Source organism: Vipera ursinii (assembly GCF_947247035.1).
Source record: "Vipera ursinii genome assembly, chromosome: Z".
NCBI lineage: Eukaryota > Metazoa > Chordata > Lepidosauria > Squamata > Viperidae > Vipera > Vipera ursinii.
In genome coordinates, this window is record NC_139517.1 from 58,295,201 (window position 1) to 58,308,852 (window position 13,652).

Sequence of the window (13,652 nt, forward strand, 5' to 3'; positions counted from 1 at the left end):
AGGTCATTAACACTAGTTGCAGGTGGTCTCAACTGACCTGTCTAGGATGACTAAGAAGGAAATCTGGCAGGGAAGAAAAGGCTATGGCTTTGTTTTGTAAGATTTGTTGCATCAACGACGACATCGAATAGAGCAGGCACTTTCCAGCTTGCTCAACAGGACACAAACACAGTCGCTCTGTAACCTTCAGCCGCCTGTAACTTTCCTCACTTTTCCACAGGCTTAGAAAAGCGTGCGCACGCGCACCTGTCTCCTTGCTTTTTACTGGCCGGTGGCCTCCGTCTTTCCTTTCACTTCTTTTGGGGCTTTCTCAGGTAAGAATGTTGAGAGGAGGGCCAGCGAAAGAAGGGTAGGGTGGGATGGGCGGGTGGGCGGGCGGGCGAGCGAGCTGCTTCGTCGAGGGTCTCTGGAGAAATTTTGTAGGAAAGTAAAAGACTCTCCTTTCTAGTCGTCGCGCTTTTCCCCGAGCATTCTGCTTTTGCCACGTCGGCGGCGAGAGAGAACAGAGCGAGATCCCGTGCCCACCACGGATGCCCATTGTGATGTCGCATGGCCGGCCGCCCCTCCCCATTGATACTGGGGAAATGGCCTGCTATTATGAAGCCGCGGATCTGTCCGTCCTGTAGGACTGTTTCTTCCCCCCCCCCCCCACACACACACCTGTTTGGTCTGCACCTTACCCAAAAGAAGCCGAACAGCTTAGGAGGAGCTGACGGGGGATAAAAACTAGGCTGGGAAAACAACATGAGTGTTGACGTGCAGGAAGCGCTGTGTTACTCAATTCTGTTGCATTAACTGTGACCGTGATTTTATGTGGTTTCTGGGAAAATGCGTTCGTACTGGGTAAATGTGCATCGCAACGAAATGTATACTGAGAACGTGTATTTCCAGAAACCGGTTCCTTATTTGCATAATTTGTGCAATGTTTGATGCAACTTTCCGTTTCCATTCTTTCCCACTCAGAGTCTGAGGAAATAGAATGGCTACTAACGATTCTCTGAAGCAAAAGACAGAAGACAAGCAATGTGCAGAGTAAGAATTAAACGGAGCTTAGAAACAATACCTCAAAAATGAGGGATGGAACAAATATCTGTCTGTCATCTGTCTATCTATCTATCTATCTATCATAGAAATGGGTGTTCTAAAATAGGGGTGTAATGTATAACAATTACCACTGTGTTTATTACAGCAATATTCTTATTTATTGATTTTGAATCGGCATTTTTGAGACCTCCAAAATATTCCATTTCCCTCTAATATGCAATGAAATTACTCCTCAACCCTGGTTCAATAGGTGGATTGGCAATTTCCATAAGTAAATTTTCTGCAAAAGAATTGCATCAAAATGTATTACACTGAGTAAACATCTGTTCACAGTGTCTCAGCATAGTCAATAAGGAAGTTGATCATACAAAAATGCACTGTATTTATGATGATAGTGAAATCAAAATTTTCAAGAAGAGATGTACTAATTTAGACATTGCACTACCCTTGGTTGCAGATATCTGTTTGAAATTACTAATCTATATAATTATTTATTGATAGAGATGCCAGAGTTTGTGTCCCTAACCCATACCTTAAGAAAATGAAAGATGACATATTGTATCATTTTGCCCTTGGGACTAGTACTCATGATTTTCCCGCCTTATTTGGAGATATAAAGGTAAGAAAGAAAATGGCTGTAGACTGTAAATGAAAGTAATTGTTTTTCCTTTCCGTTCTGCAGTTAAGTCCTATAATAGTTTTTTTTCCTTGTGCTACTATATCAGACATGGGTTGAAATAAAATTTGCAGAATCTACTTAAAAGCCAAATAACCTGGAACCAGAAAAACAGTAGTGAGGGGAGGAGGCTAGTCTTTCTCAACTACTCATATTTTATATCCCACGAATCAGTCTATGAAAGAAGTAGTCTCACCAAGAAATAAAGAGGGAAAAAAACTTTCTCCAAGAATTTAGAGATTTATTGATACCATATTCCCACATTTGGTACTTTAAAGACTTAATCAAAGTCTGGCCCTTTGTCCCAACTGTACTATTTCTGTGTTCTTCCTCCCCAAGTGATAAGTATGCCACCAGATGAGCAAGGAACTCCCTTATCTCTCACCAATGGCTATGTTAAGTTAGCAGAAATTATCTTGGAATAGTAGACTTTACTTAATTTTTTAATGAGGTTGTTCCCTTTCTTCCTGGAGGCCAGTAGCCTCATTTCAAAATGCTTTGGAAGATGTTCTTAATGATGTGCAGCCAATTAAAATGGATCCCTCATTACATGCAGTTCTCAAATTATTATTGGTCATTTGGAGACAGTTATGATGGATCCTTGAAAAGGATTTGAAATTCCCATTGTTACAGCAGTCCCTTGGCAATCCACCCACTCTTATGACTTACCACAGGGATGCTACAGTGGCTCACCATCAGTCTTCCCCACGTCATACTCTGCTAGCTCCCCACAGCTGATTCCCACTCTAGTGTCCCATATCCTCCTTCCTGTCTCCTGTTAACAGTGACTTACTTTTTATTATAGATCTTCTGGAAGCAGCTGCTGCACTGCACAGTGTTCCTTCACAGTGAATATGAATTCATTTGAATAAATTATAGCTCCCAAATTTGGTGCCTGCTTCAGGATGGAGCCACATGACTTCCACTATGTAGGAAGGCCATGCAGCATAATGGCTGCTTGTGGAAGAAAAGTGACTGATCAATCACCCAAAGCCTGCAGCAACCATAAAGGGTCAGAGGTAGAGCAAGGGGTGCTTCAGTGGGTGCAGGAGCCTTGGGAGACCTGGGGCAAGCTATATGTGAGCAGGAGTGCTGCCTCTGTGTGAGCATGGGCCTGTGCTAGGCCTCCCTCATCTCAAGGCACCTTGTGCTCTGCTTAATGATCTGTGTGGTTGCTTAATGGCTGCACTGGGGAAAGCAGGGATGGAGATTGTTAAGTGAGATCATATAGGTATCTCTCTTAATGGCCATTATGACTTGCAACTGCAATGGGCAGGCTCCTTTATGTTTGTAAGTGAAGAACTACCAATACAGTAAGCTTCTGCATCTACCAGTTATTACTTCCAAATGCTTCTGTTTTATTATTATATTTTTCTAGCCTGCTTTCAAGGTATTAGTGGGGAGATATAGTAATAGTCTTTAAAATTATTTATGAATATGCTCAATGGAAAAATAAAATCAGCTACATATATATTGTTGAATTTTGCTATGTAGTGTTCTTAGAGAATGAAATTAATCATGTCCAATAATAAACCACTTGGGCTAGCTTCATCAGACAACTTTGTGCTTCCTATTTAAATGTTCAATATTTCAAGCTTCTAGAATTTTTAAAAGTGACTAAATGGTGCTTTAAAAGTTTAAATATTGAAACGTATCTCCTAATGGGAAGATCAAGAGTTTAGCTTAGGCATGAAAACTGGCTGGGTGGTTTGGGACCCATCACTCTCTCTTAGCCTAACTCACTTCACAGGCTGTTGTAGGGAAATTAGGGGGAGGAAGAAGTATTAAATATGTTTGCCACCTTGAGTTATAAAAATAATAAAGGCAGGATTATTATTTTTTTAAAAAAAGTATGCTATGGAACTAGAATTTGCTGAATCAAAAACATAATTCAGGTACGTTTAGTTTCTATTATGAATGGGGTTTTTATAAAAAATGCTTTATATTCTGACCTTATTCTTTGGTTTTTGATCATATAAAAATAAATGCATGAATTGTTTATCCTTGCCTTCAAAAATGGAGTCAGTTATCTGTAGTGGAGTAGAGACCTGAGAAATCTAGATTTTGGTTCAATGCTTCAGTAATGAAGAAAAACCTATGTCAGAAATAAAAAACAACTTGATGACACATAATCTATCACATCAATCAGTTGTTCAGTCTCTTTTGTGACCCAATAAATATAATTTTACTAGCATAATCTGTCAGTAACTACTTGTAAATTCATGCTTGTGTCGGCAATGATAACACCATGAAACTCTTGTCAACTCTTTTTAGATTGTCTTTAATTTTCCCAAGCATTAGAATCTTCCCAATTATTCTTGCCTTAAATATTCAGAATAATTAGGTTTCAGCTTCAATATCAATCCTTCCAGTGAACAATCTTCTCTATAATATATTCCAAATATAAATTAAATAAATTAAAGTGGCAATACAGAGCTTTGGTGCAATCAGGCTCAATTTAAATTTGAGTTCCTCTAGATTAGAAATTTTAAAACCTAATTTTTCCTTCTGATGTAGCCAAGAGGAAATGTATGTACTGAACAGGATGGCCAAGGATGAGAAATGGTATGTGCTGTAATCTACAAAATCTGGGAGAGACACATAGTTTTGTCACCCACCTTCACTGTTCCATGTGGATTGAAAACTACACTTTGGAAAATTTATTGACCAAGTGTTTATTCTAATCATAGATAATATTTTCCTATAGTAAACACTTGAAGACATTAATAATTCTGCATAGTGGGGCAACATCTAGAAATCATTTTAGTTCAGGTAGGTTTTGAAACAGGGGTGTCAAACTCAATTTCATTGAGGGCCGCATCAGCATTGCGGTTGCCCTCAGGGGGCCGGGTGGGTATGGTCTGGGTAGGCGTGGCTAGAGTGCATATGGCCTACTGGGTGGGCGTGGCCAGCTCTACATTGTTGGCATCAAGGGTGCCTATGGGAGCCTGGGCAGGAGTGGGACAGATCTGAAGGTCTCTGGCAGAAGGAGGGTCTCTGGGCCAGGGCCAAGGCAGCGGGGACTGTTCCCTCACTGTTTCCAGGATGGCTTTGCGGGCCACATGAAACCACTTTGCGGGCCGGATCTGGCCCCCGGGCCTTGTGTTTGACATGTCTGTTTTGAAACCATCATTTTTAATATTAGTGTATATTTTTCTAAGAATGTGTTTTATTTATTTAATTCTGCTTAGTTTGTATGTGTTGGAGGAAGTCCTTCACGGATGAAAACTTTTACTACCTATATTGCTGAACTGCTTGATATTGGTAACCCTGGTTATGACTATCCCAATATATGTGCTGGAACAGATCGGTATGCAATGTACAAAGCAGGACCTGTGCTGTCAGTCAGTGTAAGTATAATATACATTTTAAAAACAAAAATATATGGAAAAAATATATTAAAAAGATACATAGGTTTGTGACTTTAAACATTTGCTTTTATTTTGACTAATTAGAGTGTTTCATATAAGTATGCAAGCTTTTACATTCTCCAATATTCCTCCTTGAGTGAGAGCATTAATTTTCTTTTTGAGAAAAGTTATTTTTAATCAGTTTAGTATTTGCAACTTAATAATCAGTTATAAATATGTCTGACAATGAATAGATATTCAATGACTATATGCCCCAAAGGAAGGCCTGAAAATCAAGAATCTCTGCTTCTTTATGAGCCTAGAAAATGCCGTTGAAAATAAATGAATGGATAGGACATGCAATAGATGTAGATATTTCTGGACACAATACAGTTAGAAAAAAAGAGAAATTTTGGATTCCAGACATATTTTGAACCAAAATGTTGAAATGTTGATATGGTTTGGAAATGAATTATGTCCCAAGAAGTAAATAAAAGAAGGAACAGAAATAAACGAGTTGGTTGATGTCTGGGAGAAGCAAGCAGTGTTTTATCCAGTGTTGGTTTCAGAAGAGCATAGAATAATAGATTTGGAAGGGACCTAAGAGGTCTTTTAGTCTAATCACCTGATCAAGCATGACACCCTATATCAGAATCCCCAACCCCCGGTCTGTGGACTGACACCGGCCTGCGGCATGTCAGAAACTGGACCACGCAAACTAGCGAAGCCCTGTCCTCAGTATGCAGGCAGCACACAAAACCACACTCCCTCCGGTCCACAGAAAATCCTCTCTCCATGAAACTGGTCCCTGGTGCCCAAAAAGTAAGGGGCTGCTGCCCCATATCATGAGAAGAAGAGGAAACAGGAAGGAGACCTGATGAGGTGAGTGACTATGTCCATCAAATTACTTGTCAAATTATGGATTACCCAGTCACCATATTGCTTTTTAAATGTTTAATTGTAAAATTAGAAAACTAATAAAATATTATATATATTACAATTACTTGTCAAAAGGTTCAACTCTGGCCTGCTTTAACACACAAATCTACCTACCTTGCAAGCCCTTCAATCAATGCCAGAAAAAGAAGGCTAAGAGCCCTGCTATACTACACTGGCTATTCAGAATGCTTTGTTAAGAGGTTCAGGATAAATATATTATTTTTATTCAGCAAAAATTTTCAGCTTCTATAAGTAATGAAGAATAATCTGTCACACTGTTTTACTCCTCTATTAATATGCATACTCATTCATACATAAACAACACATGAAGTGATATAAATATTCATAGTATTCCTCCCCCTCCCATTTTTAAATTTCAGCATGGAATGGGAATTCCTTCAATTGCCATCATGTTACATGAACTCATCAAGCTGTTGTATCATGCCAAATGCTGCAATGTAACTATTATTCGTATTGGCACATCTGGTGGAATAGGTATTTCTATTGTTATTTCATTAAAGTAAACATGTGGTTGATTTATATTGTCATCAAATACAAATTATATTTATAATGTAGGTTTGACACCAGGTTCTGTGGTGATCACACAGCAAGCTGTAGATGCTACCTTCAAGCCACAGTTTGAACAGATTATTTTGGGGAAGTCTGTCATTCGTAGTACACACTTAGATAAAAAACTAACTGAAGACCTTATGGAGTGTGCCAAGGAACTTGATCAGTTCAACACAGTTATTGGAAACACATTGTGCACTCTGGATTTCTATGAAGGTAAGAGTAGTTGAATATTACCTTGTACATAGCAAACAAAATTTCAATCTGAATAAGCAGATGATGAAGTAAAACATACTTTTCTTAACTTTAAATATGAAATAAACAAGCATGAAGAAAAATGCAGATGTAAACTCCAGATATAATTGAATGCTTTTGCACAAAAAATGGGAAAAGAATTGAAACTAGCTATTTTTTTTAGAATTTCATCCAAATATATTTTAAAATCCAAAAGGTGGTTTACCTCACAGTAATATTTACTTGGTTCTGATCAGGTGATCCTTTTTAAATCTATTTAAACTGATTTGTTATTTTTAATATTATTTATTTTGATGATACGTAACAGTGCATTGCTTGAATTTAAAATGTCTTCTCTTAATTGCATGGATGCCACAAGTTCAACATTTGGACTATAGGAAGGAAGGAAGGAAGTTTTGTGAATGGAGAAGTCAGCATAGAAATCTTTATTGTGCTCATTTGTCTAAAAGTAGCACAGAAAGCTGAATCAAAGAATAAATCCTGAGAAAAAACTAAGTGTAAATTAGTTTACACTCAGCAGCACCCACCCCCTGCAAAACCACAGACGGGGATCAGGATGGGGGGACAATACGGCCTGCTGCACAGACACCGATCCATTCAAAGACTACCACCCCTGGAAGCGAAATTCAGGGCAGAGCCACCACGCTTGGGGTTTTTCCTAACCCAAGTCCTCAGCTATATGGAAGAATATGGATGGGACATCCCCAGTGACAAAGCCCGCATCCGCATCATGCAATCCGCCCTGGACAGACCATCTGGGTGGTGAACCTGCATAACTCCAATGCCCTGAACTCAAGACTTCAACCGATTCATGTCATCCTTGAGGTGGTTTGAAGACCCTTTGGCTGATCGTAAGGCCCAGGAGAGAATCAAAATGGTGTGGCAGGGCAGACAGCCGGTGGCTGAATATACCTAAGAATTCCGAGCCACTGCCAGTAAGCTGAACTGGCCGGAAGACATCCTCCTTACCCATTTCAAAGACGGGCTAAACTACGACCTGTATGATGCTTGCCTGCCTCGAGGAGACCCACACCATATCAAAGACTGGTATGTTCTGGCAGATAAGGCGGAGATAGACCTACTAAAGCACCACCGAGGAAAACCATGGGCCCGCCCGCTGCCCGAGCAAACACACAAGCCAGCAAAACCACCATCCATGGCTAAGAAATCAACAGGCTGTTTCAAATGCGGGAGAGAGGGCCACCACACTACAGAATGCCACTCAAAAGCCCCGCAGCGCAAATCAGGAGGCCTCTAGGAGACCAGGGAAGTCCCAAGGCAACCCAAAAGAACCTGCCATGAGGGGGCAGAGGTTGTAGAGTCCCCAACACCTGCCAAGGACTGGGAGGGGGTTCCAGGCTACACCACAGGGGCAGTGGTCACCTCGGAAAACAGCTTGAAGGGAGAAACATTGGTAAGTGGATCCATTCCACTCATCCTTAAGACAGTGACTATATTAGCTTCCTCCATGCCCAAAGCCGTCAAAGTAAAAGCCCTAATAGACTCTGGCTCCAGCCACTGCCTCATCAGCCCAATGCTGGTGGGGAATTTGGGTATTCCGGTGAGGAGACTAAAACAACCAATCTCATTTGGCCAGTTAGATGGGTTCATAGTGCGGGGGGGCAGCTACCTTAGCCACCTTACCAGTTCACCTGTCCCTGGGGACTCATGAGGAAGACATAACGTTTGTAATGACCCCAGGCATGGAATGCCCAATGATTTTAGGACTGGAATGGCTGAAGAAATGGAACCCCGGGATAAATTGGAGGACAGCAGAACTCAACTTTCCAGAGGGGGAGCATAGGAGCTTAAAACCCAAAGCACCCCCCCAACCCGAAGAGTGGAGACGGCATCAGTGGGGGAAGAGATGGGGTTACCAGAAATACCGGAGGAATATAAGGGACCTTGCTGAGGTTTTCAGTAAGGAACGGGCAGATGAGCTTCCCCCTCATCGACCCACAGACTGTGCTATAGAATTCAAACCCAGGGCAAAACTTCCGAAGCCCAGGATGTACTCCATGAGCTCCAAAGAAACAGTGGAAATGGAAATATAAAAAACCCTAGAAAGTGGATTTATTGAGCCTGCGAAACCCAAAATGGCCACCCCGCTCCTGTTCAGGGAGAAGACTACCATGCCCTTAACACAATTAGTGAATGTAATCTGTATTCCCTATCTCTAATGAAGGATATGCTATCCCACCTATCAAAAGGAAGGATTTTTACCAAACTAGACCTGAGAGAAGCATACTACCGCATTAGGATTAAGGAAGAGGACGAATAGAAGACTGCGTTCAATTGCCCAATGGGTTGCTACCAGTTTAAAGTCCTGCCATTTGGACTGCAAGGGGCCCCCGCAGTTTTTATGCAATTAATTAATGAAGTGCTAAGAGAGCACCTAAATTAGGGGGTCCTGGTTTACCTAGATGACATCCTTATCTTCACTGAGACCAAAGAGGAGCATATTAACCTAGTTAGAGCAGTTCTGAAAAAATTGCGGGCTGCACACCTATATGCAAAATTATCAAAATGTGAATTCCACCAGGAAAGAATAGACTACCTGGGATATCACATATCCCCACAGGGCATCGAAATGGACCCTGAGAAAGCCAGGGCAGTATTAGAATGGGCAAAGGTTCCTGGGCTTTGCAAACTTCTATCACCAATTCATCCCTTTGTTTGCCCAAATAGCTCTGCTCCTCACAAAGTTGTTGAAAGTGAAGGAGGGAGTCCCCAATGAAACCCAGCCAGCCCCTGAAGCGGACAAGGAAATGTCAAGCAGCATTTGAGAGGCTAAAGAGGCTTTTTTTCTGCTGAACCTGTACTGAGACACCCAGATCCTGATAAACCTTTTGTAATACAGGCAGATGTGAGTGATGTGGCAGTGGGAGCTGTATTATTACAGGAAAATGACAAGGGGGCATTGGAACCATGTGCATATTTGTTCAGGAAACTCACGGAGACAGAACAATGTTGGGCCGTGTGGGAAAAGGAAGCGTATGCTGTGAGGTGGTCATTACTTAAATGGCGCCATTTCCTTGAAGGAAATAAAATATCCTTCCAGGTCTAGACAGACCATAAAAATTTGGAAGCACTAAAAACACCCAGGAAACTCACTCCTAAGAAAGCCTGCTGGTCCCATTTTCACCAATTCCATTTCACTCTCAAACACTTAATGGGGGGAAAAAGAATTTTTTGGCAGATGCATTATCTCGCATGCCCCAGTATAACAGCACACGGGTCACTGACTCTAAACCACTTATGCCTGAACAACAACTAGCAGCACCAGTCACCACCAGATGCAGAGTAACCTACAAGCACCTAGAAATAGAAAAAAACCTAAAAATGCAGCTTTTCAAAACACTGGAGCTCATTGGCGGAGGTTGGGGCCAGCCATATGGAGTCTCCAGCTGATCGGCTGCCCTGAATGCGGCCTCCTGGGCGCACAGCATCATGCTGACCCACCAGGATCTCTCTCTGATGCTGTGCATCCGGGAGGCTGCATCCAGGGCAGCTGATCAGCTGGAGACTCGGTACGGCCAGCCCCGACCTTCGCCGACGGGCTCCAGTCCACAGAGAGCTCCCGGCGGGAGAAAGAAAGGGACAAAGAGGGAAGGAAAGAAGGAAAGGGAGGGAGGAAGAAATGAGGAAAGCCCAGATGCGAGGCAAGCTAGGGAAAGAGTGTGTGTGTGTGTGTGTGTGTGTGTGTGTGTGTGTGTGAGAGAGAGAGAGAGAGAGAGAGAGAGAGAGAGAGAGAGAGAGAGAGAGATATCCCTGGCTGCAATTCCTGTGCAAGATTTCCTGCTTGCAAAAGGAAGGGACAAAGAGGGAGAGAAGAAAGGAAGGAAGAGACAATGCACCCACCCCAGTCCCACCCCCCTCCACCAGAGACCCACAGATTTCCCTGCCTCCTGCAAGCACCCTGCAACCTGAGGAAGGGAGGGAGGAACAATGAAAGGGAGGGAAGGGACAAAGAAGGAGGGAAGGAAGGAAGGAAGGGACAATGGGAGAGAGGGAGGCCACCCACCCCAGTCCCACCCCCCCTCCACCAGAGACCCATGGATTCCCCCCTCACAGGCTCCCTGCAACCTGAGTGATAAGCTCCCCCCCAGCCATTGACTTGTCAAAAGTTGCAAAAAGTGATCACATGACCCTGGGACACTGTGACCATCATAAGTATGAATCAGTTGCCAAGCAACTGTAAAAAAAATCTGACCAAAATATATTGGACCTTTTCCAATTAAAAGAATCATAAGCCCAGTAACAGTAGAATTAGAATTACCCAAAAATCTTAGGCAGATACACCCAATTTTTCACTGCAGTTTACTAAAAAGAGAACAACAGTCACCCCTATGAACAAAAAAACCCCACCACCACCTCCTATCATGGTTGAAGGAGAACAACACTTTGAGGTAAAAGAAATCCTGGATTCTATGAAACACCATGGAGCAATTCAATACTTAGTAGCTTGGAAACACCTCCCCTCCTCAGAAAATGAGTGGGTCAATAAACATCACCCAAGTTGCTTAGGAAGTTTCATACAGAATATCCTAACAAACCGGGTAACATTTATATATTTTTTCCTCTACAGGTGGACCTCTCTTTTTTTTAAAGGAGGGTAGCATGTCAATCCATTTTTATCTCATTCCTAACTCCCTCTCTGTGCAGAACCCAAATCTCACCCCCTTACTGGATTCTTCCATTCCCAAGGAGGGAAAGAGATGGCAGGGTTGTAAATTGCTCATCTCTATCCCTTAGATGCAATGTTTGTTTATTCAGCTGGCCTGGAGGTCAACACAAAAGACCAGAGAAGAAACCCTATGAACTATGAAACACAAAGAAAGGGGGTGGGGGGAATTCCGGTTTGTATCTCCCAATGGAATGTGAAGGGGAGGAAGTAATAATGTTGCAAATGTACTGGTGTTTCTCTTTTCCCAGGAGGGGTTTTGACACCTGAAACTTGACTGATCTGGGACTGACCAAATGGACTGAGGGGAGGGGTTTTTACTCAGGGACATTTTAAAAGTATCGATCTGTGAGACAGTTTTCAGATCCTGTCTATCCTATCCACTGTCATCTATGTTTTAGTAAAAGTTCCTGCTTGGACAAATTTGTCTCCAAGAGTTTTTCTTTCCTAAGATGTGGATTGGAGTGCGTTCTGACAATACACATATAAATCATCTCTACAATTTTAATCTTCCTAGTTGTATAATTTTTTGTTTTCCCCTGCAATTATTGCCCCCCTCCCCAGGAAGCTTTAGTGAAACTTTGGTGGACCTTTAGTCACCTGATCAGGATCTTATTGCAAAAATGTGTATTTTTACATCTTTAATGACGTCGTGCATTTGTAGGTCAAGCTCGCCTTGATGGTGCCATCTGTACATATACTGAAGAAGAGAAACTGCAATATTTGAAGGAAGCTCACAAGAGTGGAGTGAGAAATATTGAGATGGAATCTTCTGTTTTTGCAGCTATGTGCAATCTTAGTGGCCTCAAAGGTAACTGCATGTATATAATGTTATTTAATCCACTAGCTTTAATTCTAACATACTGAAGGGTTTTTAATTTAAGTAGGAGTAATAGATTAATTATAATACTGGTATCTTGAGATAGGGGATGACCACTATCAGAGAAGGCAATCTAATTTAGTACTGATGTTGCTTTCCAGCTCCTCATGTTCTGTCACAAAGGCCTGCTAACAAGGGCACTAGGGACTGTGGTTTATTCTAATTCCTACTATTGTCAACTGAGTTGCCTCTCCCTTAAATGGTTTACTTCATCTCCAAGTTATAAAACTAAGAAAGTAACACATTTTTTCACAGTATTTGTGAAATTATTATTTTTATATATTATTATTTTTAAATAATTTGGGGAGAAAATATCATTGATATTGTTTTGTAAATGTTAAGGTGCTGTAGTATGTGTAACATTACTGAACCGACTTGAAGGAGATCAGATCTCTACACCTCATGAAGTTTTGAAGGAGTATCAGACAAGACCACAGAAGCTGGTGGGACATCTGATTAAAAACCATCTTGTGAAAAAGTGACTTTCCGTACTATATATTTCCTGGAACCATTCCTTTTACTTGAATTCTTGTTAAAAATGTTTCCTCAGTATACCCTGCAATCCTATTTCTCCTTTAAAAAGAATTGAACTATTTTTGAGTAAGTGTGTGTGTTTGTGTGTGTGTGTGTGTGTGTGTGTGTGTGTGTCTGTATACATATGTATGTATGTATGTATGTACATACAGCAGTCTATTATATATGTATGTGCATATGTATATAGGGACGTGGTGGCTCAGTGGGTTAGGACCCTGAGCTTGTCGATCAGAAGGTCGGCAGTTTGGCGGGTCGAATCCCGAGTGCCGTGTAACAGAGTGAGCGCCTGTTACTCGTCCCAGCTTCTGCCAACCTAGCAGTTCGAAAGCACGTAAAAATGCAAGTAGAAAAATAGGGACCACTGCGGTGGGAAGGTAACAGCGTTCCATGCACCTTTGGTGTCTAGTCATACCGGCCACATGACCACGGAGACGTCCTCGGACAAGCGCTGGCTCTTCGGCTTTGAAACGGAGATGAGCACCGGCCCCTAGAGTTGGAAACGACTAGCACGCATGTGCGGGGGAACCTTTACCTTTACCTTTATATGTATATATGTGTGTTTATACACATATACAGTGCTGTTAAGTACATTAAGTATATTAGAAAATGTTTTTAATTAACTCAGTGTCAATGCTGCTAACATCGGATGTTCTTGCTTGACAACAAAGGGAGATGTAGCCTTTTTCTTTAACCTGTATGTTACTCTTAGAGTTAGAATTA

At 41.7% G+C, this 13,652-nt stretch overlaps 1 protein-coding gene across 3 annotated transcripts; it reads left to right on the plus strand.

The window, feature by feature from the left end:
- Window positions 1-225: 225 nt before the first annotated feature.
- Window positions 226-13,112, plus strand: UPP1 (uridine phosphorylase 1). 3 transcript variants are annotated; one of them, XM_083377157.1, is made up of 8 exons: window positions 226-314; window positions 964-1,032; window positions 1,546-1,663; window positions 4,912-5,070; window positions 6,390-6,504; window positions 6,586-6,795; window positions 12,183-12,329; window positions 12,741-13,112. In XM_083377157.1, the coding sequence occupies exons 2-8, from the start codon at window positions 980-982 to the stop codon at window positions 12,878-12,880; spliced, it is 942 nt and encodes a 313-aa protein (XP_083233283.1). In that variant the 5' UTR covers window positions 226-314; window positions 964-979; the 3' UTR covers window positions 12,881-13,112. The 3 variants fall into 3 exon arrangements, with proteins under 3 accessions (XP_083233283.1, XP_083233284.1, XP_083233282.1); XM_083377158.1 differs by lacking the exon at window positions 1,546-1,663 and having other exon boundaries at window positions 231-314; XM_083377156.1 differs by lacking the exon at window positions 226-314 and having other exon boundaries at window positions 829-1,032.
- Window positions 13,113-13,652: the final 540 nt, after the last annotated feature.